The 25,945-nt window shown below is 35.5% G+C and overlaps 1 protein-coding gene across 1 annotated transcript; it reads right to left on the bottom strand.

Moving 5' to 3' along the window:
• On the bottom strand, positions 1-25,936 carry LOC132700851 (uncharacterized). The gene is made up of 2 exons (XM_060668422.1): positions 25,695-25,936; positions 1-195 (listed from the first exon to the last, which is right to left on the bottom strand). The coding sequence occupies exons 1-2, from the start codon at positions 25,917-25,919 to the stop codon at positions 1-3; spliced, it is 420 nt and encodes a 139-aa protein (XP_060524405.1). The 5' UTR covers positions 25,920-25,936.
• Between the last annotated feature and the right edge of the window lie 9 nt (positions 25,937-25,945).

Raw genomic sequence — 25,945 nt, 5'->3', positions numbered from 1 at the left:
CTATCGAAAATTCCCTTTTCCTACGGCACAACTCGGTACGCCCAAATGCGCCACATCCGATACCAGTAGCGTAGCCCGGATATAGTTTTGCCGGGGACTCGTCAAACTGTGACGCCCGACTATTTCTTTTTCCATCTGAAGGGGTGGGGCGGGGAAATGCCGCAAGAAGTCGTTTATCTTGCACGCGGCGGCGTTCTGCAAGAACGGACAAGAATATATCACTATAAGATGGACAAAGTCTTACGTTTTTGTTACTTTCTACGGGTCTGCCAACAAAGATCTCAAAATTTAATGGAGACCGATTTAAAATGCTGATATGCCCCACTTATACGGATAATATTCAATTTTCTAAGTCGGTTCAATACAAACATGAAGAAAGTGTCATCTAACCAACTCTCAAGATCTTAATTTTCGATGACCTTGTGCAATAACGATCTCTTCTTTAACTTTGTTTTTCGAACTATGAGTGATCTGACCACTACCCTTAAAATGATAGAAATTTAGCGTGGAAATAAAAAAAGAGATTCTGCCAAAATTTAATTTTCAACTACAGATTTTGTTATGGATAACATGGCAAAAGTCTCAATTCTATACTATATTTATTAATGCGAGAGAGTAATAAAATGTACATTTGCAATCATCATCAAATTTTAACAAAACTAAATAAATAACAAGTTTTACAGCTAAAGTGATTTTATGTAAAAGGGTTGGAGTAACCAATGTTGATAAAATCCTATTGGGGGATAACATCCACATAAATTACTTTTTGCAAAACTTCTGGATTTCCCCTGCATCTGTTTTTGCGGAGTCTGTTTCAGTCAAGCTCTGAAGAAACCAACAGGATGATTGGCGAAACGTCAGCAAGTTCGACTCAGCAAAAACAGACGCAGGAGGAATCCAGAAGTTTTGTAAAAAGTATTACAGTAGCCTGTGGAAGTTTCTTTGAAAAATCCACATAAATTAGTGTAAAGTGTAAATATTCAAAGCACTGACACTACACGGTTTCCAAATTAGAGGAAGGAGGTTCGTATTTTAAAGATAAATATACCAATTTACTCCTTATAAAAGTGTATCAACAAATTTTAGGGTGCAAAGCTGTTGAAAAGACTTTCTAACACAAAGACCCATTAACCCATTTTGTCCCAGTGGTGCGTGAATGCACCGCTGGTTTTATCTGTGAAACAAAACTTTGTTATTGCAAGTCTAGACAAGTCAGCGCATGTAGAATAAACATCCAACAATTAGCGTGTTCTTTAGTATCAGTTTGTGCCTTGTGCAGTGAACGTTACAGTTGGTAAAATATGGCATTTCCGAGGTATTTGACTCAAAAAAGGCGGCTATGGAGGAGATCGTGATGGATGATGACAATAACAATGAAAGTGATAAGTATTATTTGGATTTACATATTCTTATGTACTGTAGCATTCCATTAATTGTAAACTTATGCTAAAAATAACGTGAAAAAATATTTACAGAACATATTGACGCGGTCTATATTCCACCCGACGTGGATACCTTGACTGACGAAGAAGATATGAACGATAAATCTACAAGAGTTTGGGGAACCGACTGATAGTTGGAACTTTCGAGTTACATATACCGAATGATACAGCTGTCCTTCAACAGTCCTGTAATGTGTCAACTACTGAACCTGAATGGGACTCATTAGATGATGAAACCTTGGAATTCAAAAGAAGACGTATGCTTTCTGCAAACGATAGGTTTGTTTCTACTGTCAAATTGAAAAACTGATTAAACAATTACTCAAAGGAATCTTGCATCTGCCAGAGATGAAGTGCGTTATGATAATCAAGGTCACTTCATGATTATTCATGCTAACAAAGCCCGAAGGAAGTGTAGAATCTGCCACAGCCACACAATTTACGTTTGTAATAAGTGTAATGTGCATTTACATACTTCATGCTTTGTAAAATATCACCAAAAATGAAACCAAGTGTTACCAGTGGTGCGCTCACGCACCATAAATTATTATGCGTTTTTTTGTATCAAATCTACTTTTAGTTGTTTTCTATCGAATTTGAACTTTCTTTTGAATATTCATGTATATATTATATGTTACATCTTATGTACCCCAAAACATTATTTAATGTTTTTTCTCAGTGGTTCGTTTACGCACCAGTATTTTTTTGTATGTTTCGAGTTTTTATTTTTTTTTGACACATGTAATGTATTCTTAAGTGCAACAAAATAAATAATTTCAGAGCAAAACAGTTTTTTTCTATGCTTGGGATAATATGGGTTAATTGTGATGCGCTTGCTGGAATTCTGGAAGACTGGGCCATTGTGTTAGAAACTGATTGCTGTGTACTTTTCAAGCGGTTTCACAAATAGGCAATAATCGATTCCCTATAGTAAACTAACTCTAATCGCAGTTTACAAAATACAATACAAAAATTGTAAAATTGTTAGGCAGCAATATTTGGAAAATAAAATCACCATCACTTGGGAAAAGAGATTTCTTGAATCCATTTGGTTGGAAAACACTTAAAATAGGGACTAGTAATAGCAAAACCTATACTGGAGTTACCAGCACCAATTATTCGTAATCGGAAATCGAAACCCTGATATTTCCAAGCGCAGTTCAACCGAAGGTGTCGTGTTAGTGAGCAATTGCAGCTGACCTATTTAGGCCATCGGAATAACCTCGCGTTTCTACTTTAGAGGGGTAATCGCCTTGCTCCCTTTCATTTCAAGATTCCCATTCAACCTGACTGAACCGGGAACATTTTAAATGCACCCCTTTTCCGGCCCTATGACCCCCCGTGCCGAAAAATTCCGCGCTCCCTGGTACAACGATGTTCACGGTCTGTTTGGTGTGCTATCTTTGATTTTTATCAGCGACAATGGCTTTCGTTATAGCGTTTCGCCAAAATAAGAATTAAGGTTATGATATATCTTAATTGTTTCCGGTTGGCATTGTTTGCGTGGCAACGAGAAGGGCGAGACCGAGGCGCAGATATAATTGAAAGATCAAATAATTATTGGATTCACTCCCATGAAAATGGAGATTCGGAGTGGCGTCGCCGTCGTGGCTCGGAACTTTTGCGGTTGCTCGTTAATTGCGATGTTTATCTGGCATTTTTCGTAGTGCCCAAAATCGAGGCGTATCAAAAAACCTTCCGTGATCGAAGCAATTTCGGGGATTCGCGACGCTAGCTCATTATCACCGTCTCGGACCACATACCAAGTTGAACGGCTTCCCTTATCGTTCCTATGTAGAAGATACCCCACTCATTGAAAATTTTATAGTATTAAAAACGAATAATTTTGTTGAAATGCTCATTGAAAAAGTAATTGTCCCAATTCAAATTCTTTTCTATATTAGAGAATGTCCATTTAAGCAATGCTTTCCATTGTATGAGTTATAATCTGCTTTTGAATATGCTATAGCGAGAGGGATTGTTCTCCAATAGCTTGAATCGTTTTTAAGATCGCAGCGGGTGGCAAATCATTGTTGACTACTAATAATCTAAAGTTTTCCATAACAACATCGGTGTTCCACAAACATTCTGCGTAATTGCATCTTAGATATCAACACATTTTTGATAAGCAGCACGAACACCAGTTTGTAATAGCGTCATCAATGATCAGAATAGTAAATTTTGTCAGAATATTGAATTGCCTTAGAACTTATTACATGTTACCATTATGTTTAGCAAAAGACAAATCAATCTTACCAAATAATACAAAACTACAAAAACCAAGACGAGGAAGAGGACAAACAGCCAAGCGAAAGAAGAGGCATCTGACCAGAGATAACAATTGGAAAAATTATGCACGTCATAAAACTGCAGATGGACGGAAAAGCTGTTGGTCCAGATGAGATAAACGTGAAATTCTCAAAATATGTTCAGAAGAAAGTTCATCTATTAAACAACTAGTATTACTATTCAACAAGCCGATCTTCATCCCCATACCCAAGAAAACAAGAGCAAAAAAATGCGACGACAACCGTTTAATGTCACACGTTCTCAAAGTCTTCCTAAGAATTATACACATTAGAATATATAATAAGTGTGAAGACGACATGGATATCATACAATTCGGATTTCGAAAAGGCTTGGGGACAAGTGAAGCTTAATTTTCTCTAAATGTACTTGTTCAACGCTGCAAAGATGGAAACCTGAAATCAATTATCATAGATAAAAGAGACCTAACCAATCAGCAGAAATGAAAATTGGACAAGAAAGATCAGAGGCAGTAAAAATAAGGCAGGGGGTGAGACAAGGATGTATTCTCTCGCCACACTTGATCAACCTATACTCAGACGCCATATTTAGGGAAGCCTTACACGAATCCACTGAAAGCATAGTCGTCAATGGGGACCACATAAACAAGTTGCGTTAAACGGATGATAATATTCTAATAGCCAATAACATGCAAGATCTACAAAACTTAATAGATAGAGTCGTATATCATAGTAGGGAGTCTGGATTGACACTGAATGTAAGGAAGACTAAATCGATGTTAATAACAAAAAAGGATATCCACGGGTATCCACATTTAAATAATTGGGTAAGTGGGATCCAAGGAAAGGAAAGGTAACCAAGGAAAGAGTAAACTCCAGAATTGCACAAGCCACATGACATATATAAATATAAACAGATTCTTCTATAAAACTAGACTTAATCTGAAACTCAGAACGAGAATGGTGAGGGCCTATATGTTTTCTGTGCTTTTATATGGGTGTGAGTGTTGGACCCTTGATCTTCCAAAAAAAGACTCGAGGCTTTCGAAATGTATATATACAGGCGTCCTCTTCGTATTTCCTGAGTACAGAAAGTGAGAAACACGGAAGTACTAACAAGGATGAACAAAGAAAAAGAACTTTTAACAACTATAAAAACAAGAAAAACCCAATACTTTGGAGATATCATCAGAACCCCAAAATACGAAATCCTACGTTTAATTATTGAGGGCAAGATAAAGGGTAATAGATCTATTGGGAGAAGACAGAATTCTTGGATGAAAGACATGCGGAGATGGTTTGGATGTTCGTCAAATGATATTTTCAGAAAAGCAGTTTCCAAAGTTCGTTTAGCTATACGGATCGCCAACTTTCTTAAGGAGACGGCGCGATTAGAAGAAGAAGACAAAACCAAACAAACTTTGGTGGTGGACTAAGAGTTCAATACTATTTATAAATCTTCTGGATTCCTCACGCGTCGATTGTTGATAAATCAAACTCGTTGATGTTTCGCCAATCGTCCTGTGGGCTTCTTCAGAGTTTAACTGAAACTGACTCGAGAAAATCATTTCAAATGACAAATGCAGCCCAAAAAAAGTGCCATCTCAAACAAGTAATGAAATTCGAATTAAAATCTCAAAAATCCTTTAAAAATTCAAACCTCCTAAATCTAATATTCCAATGCGGGAAAGAAATAGATCTTAAATCTATAAAATCTAATTCTAACATCATAATTTTGAAAGCAAATAAACGAAATGGTATGGTGGTCATGAACACAACGGACTATTAGGAAAAAATTCAAGCTATTCTTACAAATAGATCCTACCGTCAACTTAAATAATTGGGATGCGATGGAACTCAACCTTAAATCTGCTATTGAAACTCCTTCTCTATTAGAATGGCGAAAAAATGTGTCCTCCTCTCCATTCAAAAATTCCTCGTTTCTTCGGACTCCCATGTTGTTAACACCATTGCTTCTCCGACTTATTCTCTAGCAAAATTTTTAGCTTCTATTTTAAAATCGTTACAGCGAAAACTGATAGATTTGTATTAATTTAAAATTTATTGCTTCTCCGACATATTCCCTAACAAAATATCTAGCTTCTATATTAAAAAAAAGTAATACTTTCGTACATAATTCCTTTGAACTTCATTAAACGATTAAAGAGAAGTTCCTGGAACTCTCAACATTATTTCAGAAATATTAAAATCCGAGAATATGGAATCATATCTTTTCACCATAATTGAAAAATGCTTTTATTTATGGAAACTTTCATTCAACTTCCATCTAAAACCAAAATAATGGGAACGCTATGTTGATAGCACTTTTGTTATTTGGCCCTATGGTCCTAAAATATCTCTGAAATTTTCTAGCTCTTCAACCTAATACACGTTTCTTCATTGAATTAGAAACGAATAATAACCTTATCATATCACCATCCAGATAACAAATTATCGGTTATCAACTCTATTGTTTGCAGAGCCGCAAAACTATCTCAATCAGAGTCACTGAACCCAAAATTAAAACACCTAACTTCCGCTCTTCTCTCTAATAATTTCCACATTAGAGATATTAAGCGTTCCATCTCAAAATAAACTTCACCGCAACCTCCTAAGTGACTCCAAAAGCGATCCCGCACTTGCCACTGTAGTCCTTCCTTACATCGAAGATATCATTGACCACATATCAAAAGTTCTTAAGAAATATAATGTTAAAACCAGATTTAATACTTGTCCAAAAACCTCTCAACACCTTCGATCCGTCAAAGACAAAATTCCGTTTGAGACACCAGAAGTTTAGGAGTCTAAAATAACGTGAAAGAGCTTTATGGCTACGAAAGATACACTCATCAGCAGTTGCCGAACACAATCATGAAACCGGACATCAAATTTTATACGATCAAACTAAAATTCTTTCACGTAATCAATTCTTCTACCAAACCAAGTAAAATCTCTAAACAACAATCATAATCGCGACTCAGGTTTTTATCTTATCACTAATACACAAATCAGTCATCCGAGACAACGTTCATGCCTGTGGAACCTTTTTTAAAAAAATAATGAATTCGTTGGCAAAACATAGTTTCAACATTGTCGTACTTTGAAATGTAATTAATTCATTACAACTTGAGAGTCTTAAAACTGGAGGCGTTTTCAGGTACGTTGTACCCTCGGTAAGAGAGTTGTAGGTCTCCAAATGGCTGCTTAACGCTAAAAATTGACGTCTCGGGGATCATTTTTTTTGGAAACTTTGCCATCGACTTTTAAAATAAACATCTGGAGGCTTAGGTGAGCCTAATCTCACTCTCGAGCACCGGCGAATCCTTCGAAGGATTTAATAATTCGGCAGCCCCGCTGCTCTTAAGGATCCCTCGCGTGTTCGACCCACATTTTCGAGATTAAGATGGTGTCCTTGACATCCGCAATAAAGGATTGCGTTGTGGGGATATATACGTGCGCCACGGCCTTCTGATACCGGGTGAGTCAACTATCACATTGAGTGAGATTCAAACGGCTCACGGAATTTAGTTGACACGCAATTAGTATGTGACTATAGTCTTTACGTTGCCCGATTTGTATTTTATGTGTCTATAAAAACTATAATCTTTTAATATACAGGTTGTTACAAAAAAATAAAAATGAAGAATCTAGACATATAAAAATATGAACAAAGTTTATTTAAAAATGGGTCGGGAAATACTTCGATTTCTTTCTTTCAAATTTACAAGAAACGGCTTAAGATATTGCTTACAATTTTGGTATAATCTGTTTCAATCTTCGATGGCAATAAAACTAGGGCCCGGTAGCTATCAAAGGACAGAACATTAGGGTTGGACTCTCAAAGGTTTACGTAATAATATATATTTTTTGTTTATTTAGGTGGGGTTACCTTATTAAATTAACTAATTAAGAACAATGGCATGAAATATATAACATTAATTCATTCATTCATAATTACATTTTCATTCTAAATGTCTAAATTTAATTCTGTTTTACTATCAGAGCCGTCATTGTGATTAATTATGACAGTTTTGTTATTACTGTACTGAATTTCTCCAGCTCTCAGTTGGTATGTTATTAATTACATTTTTCATCAAATTTATAACATTAAAACGCACAGTAAAAACTATTATTGAACACTGTCACAAATGATCAACACTTAAGAAATGCATCAGAAAGAAAGAAATATACCCCGTCCTCGCCTTGTCACTCAAGTAAGAACAATTTTTTTTGTTAATGACTTTACCCAATAACAATACGTAATAACATCGTTAAAGTTATCTTGGGGAGCGAGGGTCGTTATGTTTTGTCGTATGTCGTTACGTTATGTTTAGCGGAAAAAAATTATGCTACGGATTCTGGCAAAATAATTCTATTTAAAAAGTATATTTCAATAATATTTACAATAAGAAGAATTTATAGAAAAGTTCACATACATATTATCACCCGTGACACCAGTAGTATAAGCTGCATAGTTCAAAATTATTTGTTTACATTCTGCATTTTATCCGGAAGATTGGCCATACGATACTTGGGCCATTTTGCTTAAAGTTGTAAACAATAATTATGATATAGAAGTTTAGTTAAAATCGATGTAGTGCCCTCATATAGAGAATGACTTAGTTGAACGCAGTACCAATATTTGATAAGTCAAAGAAAATATGCGAAGATTATTGTAGTAAAGCATTTAAACTTCAAATTTAATACACTCTTCCCTGCAAAAATAGTACAAACAAGATAGTAGAAGTAGTAATTTATGAGCGCAATCGATCTGGTTTCTGGTTGGAAAGTGAGAGAAAGTGAGACTTTTTCCAAAACCAGTGGCGCCCAGCTTTTTCGACTATACATATGGACCTGCTGTCACGAACGCCACTGACATAAGTATATTATAAAACAATTTTGTACATGTAAACGTGGTGTGTTTTCGATAAATTTAAAATAAACTGCAAAAAATGGAAAGGGTTGCTTAAGCTTTTCCATCTATTGCCAAAACGAAGCGTTTCGAAACCCTCATGCTTCTGGGAACTTGTGTTTATATTTTTTGAATAATAAGACCCTTAAATTTTCTTCACAACATTCTCGAACACCCTGAGTACGAGGAATTTTTGTACCGACTATTCCTTTGTTAGCTTTCATAATGAAAATTTAACCTCGTGTGACGCCCGACGACGAACTTTTGTCCACTCTGTAAGTGCGTATGTAATTTAGTACAGAACACGCCTCGCATTCATCCCAAAAATCCAGGTGTGCTCCAATGGCTTATTGTTCAGATATATGAACGAGTACCGCGTATCTCAGATAACATACTGCGTCGTAATTTTTTTTTTGAGTAGTAAATTTGACCCAAAGGGTGTGTTTTATAATGTTTATCTCGTTATGCAACAAGCATCGTGATATTATCACATTTTGACAATACAAAAGTTATTGGTTTGCGTTAAAGTCAAATAAATATGCGAATTTATTGAATATACCTGGTGTTTCAAAACGCGCTCAGTTAATTTCTGGAATAATAGAACATAAAAAAAATGAACCTTGGTATGGTTCAAAAACGTGTATACTAACACGGCTCCTTCGGTGTTTACGAAGCCAACATCTAAGTCACATTCTAAACGCATAAGTTTCCACCGATTTTACGTGTGCTAAAAAATGAATTCGTTGTGTGAGGTCGGTTTATATTCAGTCAGGTCATGAGATTATCTATATAAATTTTTTTCTCGTGATTTTTATACCTTTTATATACTTATATTCTACTGCGTGTTTTAAAAAAACATAAAAAGTTGCTTCTGCTATGTAAAAGGGGCAAAAATATGTTTTTTTCTATTCTGAAATTTTATGTGCGATTTTTTTTAAGCAGATATTTTTCCTTTTTTGTGTAAAGTTGGAAAACAATCAACTATAAAAAAACTAAACTAAAAATTCTTATTTAAAGTCAAGAGAGATACTGGTTTTGGAGTTATTTGAGAATTTGGCAACTAATTTCCACGAATTAATCAGTTATTTTAAGTAGTTTTAAATAACAGTATTTTCATTTATTGTAAGCTTTGAACTTCCACACTATCAAAAGTATCTTAAAGCGTTTCATGTTAACCTAATCCTTTTTCTATTATTACATTTACCTTAGAAATTAAAGGTAAGTTTTTTCAAGGACCCTGTATAATGATACTGTCTGGTTGGAACACAGAAACTTAGATACTTCGCTTGTACAAGTCAAATTCCTGTAATATCGGACAAGCACTTCTGAAAATTGGATAAACGTTTAACAGAAAAGTTATTCTCTAATTACAATTACCTACAACTTCCACGACGGTTCAATGATGGTATATATCAGCTTTTTGACAGGTCATTTAGGCAAAGAGCTGTGCAATTTTCCTCCACCCGATTCTATCTCTTGCTATATTTCTCCAATTAATAATCCTCTCTCTTAAATCTTCCTCCATGGCTTCTCTCCATCTTCTCCTTGGTCTAACACGCTTCCTCCTCCCCTCTGGTTCTTTCCATGCCACTTCCTTTACTTCTCTTTTATTTTCCATCCTGGTGAGGTGCCATAGCCATTGTAGTCTCGTTGCTTCAACAAATTTTCGATTGGCTTATCTCCAAATAGTTCGTAGTATTCATCGTTTTCTCCCAGCTGTGTATTCTTCCCACTAAAGATTCGTCTTAATAATTTCCTTTCCTGTATAACTAGCTTCTTTTGGTTTTTTTGATGTCTCACTGCAATTGTTACATTTTGCTATTCGTAGATCCACTTTCTTGTCCTCTTCACATTTGTTGGTGATTGGTACTCCCAAATAGTCATTTACCCCTACAAATTGATACATCTTGTTAATCCCCACTAGTACTTGCAAGTTTCGTTTGCTTTTGCTCAAATTGAACAAAGTTGTTTTATAGTGGGTCCCCTTTGTCTTAATCCTTTGTCTCTATTAAAGGTTTTACTCTGCCTTCCTTCCTGCAGTATCAGGTTTTTGTAGAGTTAGTTTTGGTTAGTTATCTACCAAAAAATATGGACAACCTACATTAAAGCTATAGCTAACTTTCGTCCACACGAAAGTTATTGTTATACTAAAATGGCGTGCTGCGGCTTTCAGCACAAAGCTACCAAAATTTTCATGGCAATCTTGAAACTGGATCAAAAATATCCCAAACTCCAGTAAATCCCTCCGAATTTCTCCAACATTTTATTATTAATAATGAAATTTGGGGTTGGTATTTATTCAAAGCGTCGGGTTTGTAATTTCGGCGGTCCTTTTGCGCGATAAATTATCAAACCCTTTTGAAAATAGGTATTATATTATAGCCGGGCGCGGTATTAAATTAAAATTATTGCCTAACCAACTAAAGCGTTAAAAGCTTGCAAAATTTGCCAAGAGATTGTCTCTGATGATACGTAAAAATAATGCAAATCGCAAAGCTCTCTTTGCTGCAAAGTGCGGTGATATTTGTTTATAGCTTAATTGTACTATTCAAAATACCGGGTTTTCCAAAACTGCCAGAACGGTTGAACATTTTCATTTTATGCTTAAATAATGAGTTGGTTCCTCATATCATTTAATGAAAAAAGTTAGCATAAATGTAAGTGCAGAAGGACATTGTTTCCTAGGTGTTTTAAATAATCTTTTTTAAAATAACTCAAAGATCTTACGGACTTGTTACAGGTCTTCACATTCAACAGTTTTTGTAAATTTTTGTATAATAAATAGTAGTAAATATTTAGTCGAATTTTTCGCAAATATTATTGGAATTATGGAAAATATTTATATGATAAACGGCGATGCTCTAATACAGTTTTTATCTCTATTATATTTTAAACTACCAAAATATAAAAAAAAATTGAAGATACACGAAAGTTTTAGTCGCTTCATCTCAGAACATATTTGAATTAATTTAATAAACATTATTTAAAAAGAAAAATTAACACTCTTGGAATCGATGCATTTCTGTATCTATGGGAACATTTATCAGAAAATCATATGAAGAATCATCCGTACATACTAATTTATATTTTGTAGGTATTGTTAAAAATTAATAAATTATCATTATTTTGGTATTCTTTGCCTATTATTTTAATTATCATAAAAATTGAAAAAGCACATTAAAAAATTCTCACAGCTTTGTGTTTCCATCGTATTTTCCAAGGCCTACTCATAAAAAAAATAAATTAAAGGTATATTCTTTGTATTTGAACAGCTTTTCTAAAATAAGTTTAGTTAATATATCAAAAATCCGTGACTATCAGAAGAAAACTAACTGTGCCACTGGATACTACTAAAAAAATCCTATCTCTAACCGGGTGTCTAAAAATTTTAAAAAATCCAAAATAATTATAACATTTCTGTTTGTGGCACTCATTCATTTGAAAAAAGCAGCAAGTTAAGTTTATATAAAATGTCATTATCGGAACAAAACTGAGTAGGTACGTGGATCCTACGTTAAGAACCCTATCTCTAAGCAACCACAAAAGTAATGGGATCCCTTGTACATTTAGTTTAATACGTATCTATTTTAAATGATTTTCAAATACCTGAAAAAAATTCACGCGGCTATTCTCCTGACCAATATATATATTTTTTCTACTCCTGTCTGTAAAATACCTAATTACACACCGATCTAGCGGGTGGGAAGCGTCACTTTACCACATCAGTTTCGTTTCCCACTGATCCGAGCCACTTCGGACATTTCCGCAATTTTACCGCACAGGTTTGGAAGCAATCGGATGTTTTCGGAGATATTTCGCACGCGTTGATTTTTGACGTCATATCAGTGAATCAATCAATCAGTGAATGTGTTCGGTAAACTTTTTAAGTCACTCGTGTATTAAACACTTGCTCCGCTCGTGTCAAATAAACTCGTGGGTCAAATGCCCTTTACCGCACTTGTTGCATAATATACTATTAAAACGTTCAAATATCTTAAATTTCTAAATACCTACATATATTAGTTTGTATGTTTTTTCGAATAATGTGAGCTAGAGAGAGACAACAATACCCACTACTGGCCATCTTTTTCTATTGTAAAATTTGCCCCATTTTGCTACAGCGCCGTCACCATTCGAGTTAAGATGAAGTTGACTATATATATGCTATACAGGGGTTATTTCCATTGCCGGATCTAAATATAATATTTCGAACGTTGCCAGGTATTTCTTATAGGGCTCTAAATTTTTTTCACTGTAATGAGAAATCTTAATTGTCTCTATTTTTGTTAATCAACAGTCGGATAAAAATTAATAATTTCATATCAAATCAACGACTACCAATTTATTTTACACGTAAACTGGGCATCCTAGTATTCGTATTGCTTTCTTCGATTGCAATTGAAGATCTCAAATATGAATTCCAATCGAAAACGAGGGAAGAAGTTTAGTGTCAGTTTTCGTAATTATGACCGACAGGAAGCGGCAATAGCAGAAACTGCCACAAGGTTGCATAATTTCGTCTAATTTTCGCCACAACAGGAAAGAAAACCTATAATAAGAGCAGGTGGCGCCCGTATCGGGTCGGTTCGTCGAGGACTCCGCAGAAAAAAAATCAAAAAAACCGCATTAGACAACGCGTTGTTTCGAAAATTCGGGCGACGAGTCGGCTCTTATCCAACGCAACATAAACAAAAACATCTGCGGCTAAATTTAAACGTTCAAGGCCAAGGTCAATTTATGTATTCGCGATTTTGTACGACATGGGCGTACAGTGGCCACTCGTCCACGTTGTTACGTAAGGCGACCCACACTCGTTTGGTCGGGCGAGTTTTACCTGGAATTTTTATTATAGTTCTTAGAAGAAGAAAAGCAATACTACCAATATGCATTTATACTGTGTGCCAGCTTGTGTTGTTGCGTTTATGTTGTTAAATACGTAGGGCAACACTTGTTTTCATTTAACACACCTTATTTAGTTCGAGCGACAATTTGCATTCAAAAATATAATTTTGAACAACTAGTCTAAATTGAATTCGATGAAAACAATCAAATAATAATTGAACCATTTAAATATAAATAAACAAAATTACAATAAGATCTCTCTGTAAGATATTTTTTAGTTTAAGAGTCTTCTTTAATATGTTAAATCGCTCATTGAAAATAAAATAAAAGACCCTGGGTATTTGGACTATTTTGTAATGTAAATGATATAATTTCACAACTCAGAAACATAATTTCAATGTGGTGTGTTGCGGTTAGGCGTGGAACGTTGTGAAACGGCTAACAATTCATTTTTTTATATTTCAGGATTACAATTTTTTGTTTGCGAACTAACTGAAATATACCTCTACCACTCCGTGCTTTTTCGTAACAAACGTCTTAAAAATTGATTTTACAATGTTGAGCAATAGTTTTGTAAATAATAATTGATAATAAATAATTCTTGAATGTTGTCTTCAAGTTTGTATATTAAGGTTTAAAATGTCTCAAATATTTTATTTACAAAAGAAAATGCAAAATGAAGCATTAATTATCCTGTTGCCATCATTTGTAAAGTATGGGAGATGATCATAATATATTAAACAATATATATTACTTAAATTCTGATAATGAAAGATTCTTTGTTTGTTTTGTGTACTTTTTTTCCCAAAAAAAAATCCACAGGCTATTGTAATACTATTTATAAAACTTCTGGATTCCTCCTACGACGCTTGTTGTTGAATCAATCTTGCATTTTTTACTCTGTACCTGCTTATATTCTTGAAGGGGCGGAGCTAATGGAGGGGCATTAACGTTGTCTCCGATGACTCATTCCCATATTGCTGAATCGAGGTTAAGGTTGTTTGGTAGTTTAGAGATTTCTATAGATTCTCGCATTGTTCGTTTGTACAAGAATTGAATACATGTAAGAATTTTAGTTTTATCAAATAAAACTTTAGGTCCGGTTTTGTGACTGCTGATGAGTTTATTCGTCTTAGTCTTAAGGCCCTTCCATGTTATTTGAACCTAGTTGATATTTTTCGTACGGTCTCTCCAATATATTCTTTGCCGCATATATATTTTGGTATCTCAAACAGAATTTAGTCTCCGACGGATCGAAGATGTTGAGAGATTTTTGGACAAGTGGTAAATCTGATTGTGGCGTTATATGTCTTAAAAACTTTTCATATGATGTCAATCATGTTTTGACTGTAAGGAACAGTGGCAAGTGTGGGATTGCTTTCGGACTTATTGTCTTTGGAAGATTGTGGTAAAGTGTATTTTGTGATGGAACGCTTAATATCTTTAATTTGAAAATTGTTAAGGAGAAGAGCAGGTGTAAGGTGTGTTAATTCTGGGTTCAGTGACTCGGGCTGATATAGTGTTACGGCTTTGTAAACAAGAGAGTTTATAACCGATGATTTTTAGGCCGGGTGATAATGTGGCAATGCATTAAGGTATGAGTCTGTGTGCGTAGGTATTCTGTAAACAGAATGACCCAATGTTAGGTCTGATTTTCTATTAACAAAAATATCTAGGAAAGGGGGATAATTATTAGTTTCTAATTCAATGGTAAAACGTATGTTATGGTATATAGAGTTTAAATTGTTAAGATAATCTCATAAGGATTCTTGAACAAATAAAAGTATCTGCGTGAACTTCTTCAAAATGGAAAACACCAAGAAACAATCTAATAACAAATTCTTCGAAGGCGGTCAAAGAAATATACCTCTCTTTTTTGTTACATTTTATATTGGATTGTCCGGGCTTCAGGCGTCGAGCTGTACACTAGCGCCACCTATTTGCCCCATCACTAAACATAATTCAAAACAATTGAGATGCTTTACAGTATCATAAACGTAGCGTTTCCTTAATTTTGGTTTTAGAAGGAAGGTGTTGAGGGCTTTCTTCTCTCCTAAAGCTAAAGCTTCAATCGCTATTAATAATATACGAGCAGGTACAGGCTAGAATGTGGTCGGTTTCACTTAAATTCTGAAGAAGACAACAGGATGATTGTCGAAACGTCAGTAAGTTCGATTCAACAACAACCGGTTCAGGAGGAATCCAGAAATTTTGTAAATAGTATTACAGTAGCCTGTGGATTTTTTTTGTGAAACAAAAAAAGATCCCCAATGTTTTTCTTACTGGGTTTGATTTTTTGTTGTCCCGGTTTTTGAATGGGTTCTTATTTCTCGGAATCAATACACGAAATTTTCGTGTGAAACCATCGAAAATGTTTTGAAAATAAAACTTGTCATTATGATAATGTCGAATTTTTTTGCCCGAATAAAGAAACCGAAACGGCTCCTATTTTTAATAAATATCGCATGAAGTCACCGAAAATACGTATAATAAAACATATTAATGTCCTTTTCAGAAGCACATTAGGACAAGCCCACTTCTTTATAGACCGACCGGAATGTATCCTCTATTTTCGAGATTAAATTTATAGGAGGTCTCGCCATTATGGCCGAACGTGGGGCCGTATGCCTAATTTGAATAATGAATTCAAAATACATTTTCTAGGCACCTTTCTCGTGGGGCGCCCTTCTCCGAACAACTTACAATATTAGTGCGGAGGGACAAACACAAAGGGTTTCTTCGAGAGAGCGGCAAAAAACTTCGGAAGCGGTGAAGAGTGCGTTAAGGATGCCGTGCGGCAGTTTGTGTACGATGGGGGAAAATCTTTGGTATTTTTTGTCGGTATATTTTGTCAGTTTGAGATGATTGCTTTAGGAAGTATAATTTCGTAATGGCAAGTGTCCGCGTCCCATAGTGACGGGGCGGTTCTCATTATTCCTGTTTTGTTTTATATTATACTTAAATCGAAGTGCGCCGCCCTATTTTTCACAGTTTTGGCCTTCTTTTGCAAAATAGAAGACAATTTGTTAGAACGACAGCTGCTCTGTTGAAGGTTAGTGAAGTGGTATTAGGACTAAGACTCTGTAACTTGAATCATATTCTTAAGCGAAAGAGAAAAACATAGAAACAATGATGAAGAAAATCCCAACCTAATAATAATAATTTTATTCACGTATTGATATACAATGAAATATCCTAAGAAGAAGGTGGCAGCGCTAGACAGGAAAAATACATAAAAATAAATAAATAAATACCTAGTACGATCTGTGCAAATACAGGGACTTACACTTTGGAAATAGTTTGCAGTAGACATTACTTAAAGATAAAGATAATAATACTTCACGCAGGTGTGTGGAAAAGGTATTGTTTAGCAATTTAAGAGACTGATTCAATGCATTAGATGTTTTAGCCATGTCATATGTAAAAGATCTTTCAAAAATTGAAAATAGACGACTACTACCTCCCTCACGCCGTCCCGAGTAGGGGATCTGACCAGAATTGGAACCAGGTCCAATGCACGCCTTGTCCCTTAGAAAAAAGGCTTCCGGCCCCATGGTTAGTATGCAGGCACTGAGAACGACCCCTGAGGAGTCGACACTATGCAGCATCGACCCTCCCAAGGACAAGCCCCACACCTTTGATTTTATAATCCAGGGCTCTTAAATCAGTACAATGGATGCACCCCTCTCCGAAAATATCCTGCATAAGTGGGTCGTTGCGGCCCTGCTGTGTTGCAGGTTAATTTGTGGTAGTCGGAGGGCCCTCGGGGGGGGGTCTCCTCCACAGAAACCGTGAGCGCTGCCTCTACGACAGGTCCATCAACCTCCATGGACGAGCCCTCTTTGTGTGAGCCCCCCGCAGCTAGCTCATCCCCCTGCAGCCTCGGCGCCGCCAGGTTCAATTTAACCTGGGTCGCCAGGCAGAAGAGAACTGAACCCATAGCCGTGATGTGAACCTTGTGCCCCTTGCGTCCTCCGTCCTCTGCCAGACTCTAAAGGCACAGCAATCTAGGCTATTCTGAGCTACCAGGCAGCGGACTAGTGCCTCGTTCGAAACACCCGCCCCCAGGCTCGGAACCTAGATCGCCAACCTTCTAAGCCTCAATCCTGCTGGACTGACTTCAACCAGGTTTGCGAGCCCCCACTCCCTGGCTTCTTCATTCATCATCTCGATCAGGATGTGGTTCCTCCGGAACCATCAAAGCGAGTCTCTTCTTCTTGGCCCTCCTTAGATCGGTAGAGACTGATCTTCTATCCAGCCATGCATCCCCTAGGTCCGACCGCCCACAGTAGCATTTAGCATTTGTATTGAGGTATACTCCTCTTGGTCGAGCCGGCACCCCACGCTAGGTTTATCAATCTACTAAAAGCCAGTTGGCACCGTTATACCCTATGCAAGCATTTAGCCACGACGCGACAGCTGGGCAGGATGAGCTGGTCCACGACTGGTTATTTGTTAGTTCTATTGGATTTTTACCTCCTCATGCCTCCTTATTCCCAGCTACCCAGCCCCGTGACAGCCTGGGCTCCCCTATCACAGAGGGAAAAAGGTGGTTTCCCAGGAATTATTGGCAGTATAGGCAGAACTCATATAGCAATCATCACACTGCAAGAAAATGAGGTGTGGTGATGATGCTGTCAGCAGAAAAGGATTTTATTCCAAAAACATGCACATAATAAGTGGACGTGACGCAGGTAAACAGTACATATTTTTATTTTCTGTTCTTCACTATGTATAGTATGTGATATATCAATCATTGTTTTTGAATGAATATGATAAACAAGCTGCACTCGTCAGCGCTCACTTTATTTTTATGCCAACCTATATATTTTGAGGTATATTTTAATTATATTTGTTTCCTTCATTCGAGGTCAAATTATTTGTTGTCAGAATATTCAGGATATGCATTACAACCCTGGGTCATGACTTGTGACAAACAACAATACAATAATCTGAACTGATAGTACGTTGTAGCATTTTTATTATTATTTAAAGAAAAACAAATATTAACACAGAAAATAAAACTACAGTATTCCAGGAACAGGAACTAAATTAATGTTTTACATAACACAAAACTATTACATAATAGTATATGCAGACACTTTTAAATTTAAAAAATATTTTGACTCCAAACACTTCAATAATTGTGAAAACAATTCATTGTGTGTTTCTTAATTTGGACATAATTCGAACAAACCAGTAAAATAATCGACACTCAAAATAAACCAAATATGCAATGGATGCGATTTTTAGAGAGAACCATCTAGGGGTCTCTTGCCCTGAAGTTCGCAAATACGTTCGGCTCCACCGTACATAGCCGAAAGGGCTTACAGATTTTAAAAATGCTCCATTACCGAAATAATCTCTCATTTTTCAATCATATGCTGACGATACCCAGCTTGTTTATATTTGTGAACCGTTCCATTCTGACGAGATCGAAGCAGATAGTAATTTTGATCTGCAGCAGGTTTTTATTTATAGTGGGAGACATGCTTTAAGGTGAAAGAAGGCTAAAATTCAGGTGCTACACTTTGCTCGCGACTCTCCAATAAACTTCCTGTAAAGATATTTTCATCTTGACATAAACGGGGAACCCTTGCTGCGGTGGTCGTATCAATAAGATTTAGTAAGCACATTTCAAATTTAAGTAAAAGAACTTACCTTTTACTTAAGACTCCCTATGTCAATAAGCATGTATTGAACATTGGGGTTAGGAAAAAACTCTGTGAGTCATATATTATGCCTGCGTTGTGATGGTGACTCGTATTGTTTGTAACACTCCTTGACCGTCAACGCCTTCAATTGTAATTTGTAAGTAATATCTGTAATTTGTAAAGTTTATCGAACTTGTTGCATACTGTACTTTTTCTACGACCGTTACTTTTTGGGTACATTTTCGAAAAATAAAATAAATACATTCACTGACATGACAAACGTCAAAATTCAAAGCGTGGAAAATATCTCCGAAAGCAGTGCGGTAAAATCCCGGAAATGTCCGAAGTGTCCCCGGATTCGTGGGAAACGAAACTGGCGTGGTAAAGTGACGTATAGTATGTAACGCGTTCGGTAAACTTTTTAAGTCACTCGTTTATTAAACATTCGCTCCGCTGCGTTTCGCTCATGTCAAATAAACTCGTGAGTCAAATGCCGTTTACCGCACTTGTTGCATAATATACCATTAAGCAGTTGTTGTCCTCACTGTCACATATCTTTTTAGCTATTAATTTAACTACAAACCAACTCTAGCTAACACGAATATATAGTTGGTTACCTGTGACTAATAGAAAAAGCTTATGAGAACTTTCAAAAAACTATTTCTATAGTTCTCCCTCTCTACAGTTGCAATAAACACCTTGCCCTCCCCCTCTTCTTTTTTCATTGTCTTTATACATCAGTCAATATTTAAAATGTGTTATTACTGATGACGGATTTACAAGTTATGCGAAGCTTTTTATCAACAAATTTTTGGGAAACGCAAGATCGACTGTAGAACAAACTCTTCCTCAATTTGTAAAAAACCTTTTTGAGACACACTTTATTTAACGTATGCTGAGATATACACACAACTGCAGTTGCCACTGTCAAAAATCGGAAAAAATAAAACGACATTCTGTTTTTCATTTGAGAGTAATTATAATTTTTCAACGTAAAATAAATCTTTTTCACAAAAAGAATAATATTTTATAGGTTAATTCGTGCTCGCTGACGGTGATTATTATAAAAATTCCAATCACGGCCCAAACTGCCCCTAAAGCGCGTTATAAAGTTAACGAACAACTTGTTAACCCCCTCCCGGAATAACTTTTAAGTGCTTCAGTCTCGTCCTCCACGCGACTCGAACAAAGGATAAGTCAGATAAGGTGCGATATAATAACTAACTCGAAACAATTACGAGATAGTAACGTCTTCGTCTTTGTTAAAACAAAAACCTGAACAATGGCGCACATTAGTTTCTATTTACGAGTATTACAGCCTCTCCGTGTTTGCTAAAGAGGGCTCCGGCCTCATAAATCGGGGCTGCGGTGCCTAGGCCATAGACCAGAGCGCAATGGAGTTAATGTCTTAATTTAAAACGAGAGGGCAACCACTGGAGGGCGACCGTTTGAAAAGAATCATGTTTTCAATTTAGCAAAGTGCGTTTTCTATCAATTTGCGACTTAAAAAAGATACCAAATTTTCCAAAAAAAAAATTTATGATTTGTTATTTAAATCCATTCAATAAAACCTACCAAAACTAAAATCAACCCGAAGTGCAAAAGTGGGAGATCGCGCTCAAGCGGGAAGGAACACAAGGCTGACAGAAACATGTGGCACTAAAGTAATGGGACACTTGAGTTGTGAAGTTTTTCAAGAAGACACGGCAATGAAGAAGTTACAGACAAAGAGAAAATACAACCTAAATAACTTATTCAATTCCACCTTAACAAATAAATATACAGAAAAGCCATAATCAAAGTTCATTAATATCACATAAATAGCAAAATTGAAGGTTATAATTCAAATAAAATGAGACATAAACACTTAAGCATCAGGTTTTTACTTATAGTGAAAGACATGCTTTAAGGTTAAGGACTCTGCAATGCACTTCCTGAAAAGATACTTGCATTTTGAGATAAATGGGGAACACTTGTCGTGTGCTACCAAGGCCAAAAATTTAGGAGTAACGGTAGACGTATCATTAAGATTTAGTGAGCACATTTCAAATTTAAGTAAAAGAACTTACTTAAACTACTTAAGATTCTATATACCAATAATAATTGAACTTTAGAGTTAGGAAAAAACTGTCGTCGACGCCTTCCAAAAATACAAAACCACAGTTGTAGGTTTAAAATTAAATTGTTGCAATGGTTGAGAATTTATTTGAGTACCTATTCGCTGTGTTGATATACAAGATCTTAAAGTCATCTAGCCTTCCCTATTTAAAAGATAAGCTAGTTTTTCGCTGTGACACCCATAACGTACGAGGACAGCGCCAAAATTTCCCGGCCTGAATATGAAAGAAACAAAGTAGAGTAACAATTGTTTATTATTTTTCAATATAATCCCCCTTAACTTCAATAGACTTATTACATCTCTTTATTAACAACTCAACCCTTTTCAAAAAATATTCTTTTGGTTTGTCTGCAAAATGAGCTAAAACAGCCTCTTTTAACTAAACTTCGCCGTTAAACCGTTTCCAAATATCCAAACAAATCATAGTCGCTGTTGGAACCCACACTCTAAAATTGCAGCTTGTGCAAAACCAGTAGTATGGACAGGTGCATTATCGTGCAAAAGACGCACGCCTCTGGTCAGTCTTCCTCGACGTTTTACATGTATGCAGTCTCGCAATTTATGTAATAAGCGTAATATTTACCATTGACAGTGGTATTAGTTTCTTTAAAATATATCAAAAGAATTCCTTCACAATCCCAAGAGACCGTGGCCATCACCTTTTTTGTTGACTGGCAGATTTTCTTGGAGGTGGTTACGACGCTACTCCATTGATTCTTTTTTCGATAGAGGGTCATAATAGAGAACCATAGTTTCATCCCCCGTCACAATAGCTTCTATCACAGGCTTCGGTTCCGGCCCACAGAGTTCCAAAAAAGACCGCGCACACTCGACACGGCGTTGTTTTTGAATAGCCGAAAGGTTTTTAGGAACCCATCTTGCAATAACCTTATGCATACCTAAATGATCATGCAGAATTCGACGAACACTTGTATCAGAAAGCTTAGTAATTTCTGAGATTCCCTTGACCTCTAAACGTCGATCACTCAATACCACCTCTTTCACAATCGGAACAATATCTTCCGTTATGACCTCCACTGGTCGACCAGTTCTTGAATCATCTTCAAGGGACTCCCGCTCCATTCTAAAATGTTTTGCTTATTCTTTCACTACAGAATACGAAAAAGAACTTTGGCCGTAGACACCATCCAGCCCTTTAATAATTTTAGGTGCTAACCTTTCTTTTGTCAAAAACTTTATGACTGCTCTATACTCAATTTGCGTTATTAGCGACATTTTTTCGGACAAGTCTTGTTTAAAATGCTGTCAATAAAAAACTATTTGACGCAAGATTTCAATTTTTTTTCACAGCCTACTAGGATATATATTTAAAAGAAGACAAAGTTTTATCGCGATACTGGACCTGCATCTATGTCAGGCCGGTAAATTTTGGCACTAACCTCGTAAATATCGGGAGAATACGCTAACTATGCCTAACAGATCTATTGTTATTATTATTACTATTATTGTTATTTAAAAAGAGAATGAAAAGTTTTTTTACTGATAATCCTTTCTATGATATTAATGAATACTTGGAGTTGATCAAACATTCTACACTTGAATAGACCACTGCGTTAGTGTGTTAGTTCTCAAAAATTGTACAACCTTTTATATTATATATATAAATTCTTTTGTATTGTTAACCTTTGACGTACCATTTGTTGTTTTTGTGACGTATCTGAATGGCCAATAAATTCTATTCTATTCTATTCTATTCTATTAAAATATTTGTGTTTTAACTGGGACGGCTCTAAATCATTTCAACTGAACACATTCTTTTGGGAATGTGTTTATCAATTATGTTTTATAGTCAAAGGCAACAAAAAACTTGTACTCAGCGATAAAATTTGACCACAAATTGGGAATAACTCACTTTGTTATTACCAATTTTACGTTTCTACTACCAGTCAAGTCCTGGAATCAAATTCTCATACGATAGAAATCCAGCTATTAAAACTTTGACATACAATGATGCCATAAAAGTATATCGTATCTATTATTATAATAGAAAAATCTACAATGATTTTTCCCAAGGTAGTTCAGTTAATTCCACTAATCGATATGTCACAACTATGGCTTTATCGTTCAGTACTCCGATAATTGCTGGGTCTACAAATGATTACCATGTAGATCAATCAATAATTCAGCAATGACCTATCGATAGTGAACGTGTTTTATTTCCTAATTTTTATGGTTTATCTCATAAAGAATTTCTACGTTCGACAGCACGAGAGGCTAATAAAACAAATCGCGTATTATCGATATTAAATCACTATTTGTACAGCAATCAGAAACTTGACGTGTCAAGCCATCAAACCGCAACTGAATAATTTCTGGATGGATCGGACGGTCCGCATTAGCTTAACAAATACGATTATGACATTTGATTTATTTATGCATGGCGTAGACAGTGTGTAATGGACGCCAGCCAGCGTCATGGGATCGACATTTGACAATGTGAGATGCACCAGTGAATTGGGAAAACGCGACATCGTCCATGTATGTGTGGGAACTACGAAAGCGTAGGGGAACGACTACCATTATTTTTTAAAGTCACACTTCCTTTACAAAATTTTGTAAAAGATTTTACAATATACACCATTTCACAGAAACACCGAAATTAGCGAAATTGTTAAAGAAATTTATATATATATATATATATATACATATATATATATATATATATATATATATATATATATATATATATATATATATATATATATATATATATATATATAATGTATGTAAAGTTACAAACTTTTTACGAAAATTTGAAAGAAAAAAGTTGCTTTAACGGAAAAGTTGAGATCCTATTTTTTTACGTAAAAAATAGAAATTGGCTTCCTAAGCTTGCGAATGAAGCAGCTTTTCGCCTTTTTTCTGTAGTACTTACTTAATTTAAACTATCAAACTATCTAATTATCAAAAACCAAATCCAGTCAATAACGCCTTAACCATATAAAAATTCAAAAATTGTCCATTCTTAAAATTTCGACTTATAACTGGAAATTTCAAAATTCTATGTAACTCAAAATTCTTGGGGTAAAATTTCGATATTTAACCCAAAATTTTTAAATTTCGCGGTTTTAGGAAAACAAGCTAAATTAGAATTCAAAGAAGGTCAAATTTTGAGCTAAAACAAGAACTTTTATATTTCATATTACAAGTCGAATTTAACAAGAAATTTTAAAATTTTGATATAAGTTAAGAAATTTTGAGTTCAAATTTCGAGTTAAAATGCGAACTTTCGAGTTACAAGTCAAATTTAACAGGAAATATTTTAATTTCTAGATAAAACACGAAATTTTAAGGTAAAATTATTAATTATTAATTTAAATAATTAATTATTGAATTATGGTGAAACACTTCGTGTAAAAAGTCGAATTTAACAAGAAACTTTTTTATTTCTCGATAAAGCCCGAAAATTTAAAGTAAAATTTTGAGTTATAACACGAACTTTTAAATTTCGTATAACAAGTTTACAAACAGTATAAACAAATTTAACAGAAAATTTTAAAATTTTGATATACACGAAATTTTGAGCTCAAATTTCGAATTAAAACACGAACTTCTAAAATGTCTAGTGACAAATCGAATTTAAATTCAAAATTTTAAAATTTCGAGATAAAAGAAGAAATTTTAAGGTAAAGTTATAAATTAATTATTTAATTAAGCAATTATTATTTAATTTTGATAAAACATGATTTTTTAAAATTTCGTCTTCGAATTTAACAGGAAATTTTGAAATGTTGATATAAAACACGAAATTTTGAGTTCAAATTTCCAGTTAAAACGCGACCTTTTAAAATTTCGACTTACAAGTCAAATTTAATAAGAAATTTTTAAATTTCGAGATGAAACACGAAATTTGAAGGTAAAATTACTAATTATTTAATTATGGTAAAACACGAATTTTTCAAATTTCGAGTAACAAGTCGAATTTAACAAGAAATTTTGAAATTTCTAGATAAAGCGCGAAATTTTAAGTTAAAATACGAACATTTAATTTTCGTATAATAACTCGAATTTAACATTTTGATATAAAACCCGAAACTTTGAGTTCAAAACTTGAACTTTTTAAATTTCTAGTGACAAGTCCGAGTTTAACTTAAAAATGTTGAAATTTCGAGGTAAAACGCGAAAGTTTCCGTTTATACGAGAAATTTCAAGATTCCGTATTTATTTCTATCCTTTCAAGGAGCGATTCTAGCAGAGCATTACACGAAAAATTTTCGAAAAAAAAACACTAAACGCCAGTCCCGCGAAACAGCGCGCGCGGGGTGGGGGCGGCCGCTGCCCTTAGCGCCCTCGGTCAGGGCTGCGGAGAGTGAAACCCGCCGACCGAGGCTGCGGCGCCGCCGCGACGACGCCTGCGTCGCGACGCGAGCCCGCGCTCTCCGAAACCGAAAGTGAAAAGCGAAAAGCGCTTTCCCCCCACTCTCACTCTACCCCTACCTTTCGCTTTCGTCCCCAGGCCGGTGCGTGCTCTGGTGAATCCCTCGATTGCCGCCGCGTGCAGCAGACTAGTAGTAGTAGGCTTCGGAAAGAGCCGGAAAGTAGACATACGCTTACACGCACGCACACAGAATCGCCCGTAAGAGAACGCGGTGGCAGCGCACGGTACAGAAGGTCAGACTGCAGCAGCAGCAGCAGGCGCTTCCCACGCAACAGCACCAACATTCGCCTAAGCGTAGGAGGTGGAGGAG

Source organism: Cylas formicarius, unplaced genomic scaffold (genome assembly GCF_029955315.1).
Source record: "Cylas formicarius isolate icCylForm1 unplaced genomic scaffold, icCylForm1.1 PGA_scaffold_4__25_contigs__length_36172078, whole genome shotgun sequence".
NCBI classification, from domain to species: domain Eukaryota; kingdom Metazoa; phylum Arthropoda; class Insecta; order Coleoptera; family Brentidae; genus Cylas; species Cylas formicarius.
The sequence above is the reverse complement of the archived record's forward strand: the minus strand, read 5'-3'. Positions and strand labels throughout refer to the sequence as shown.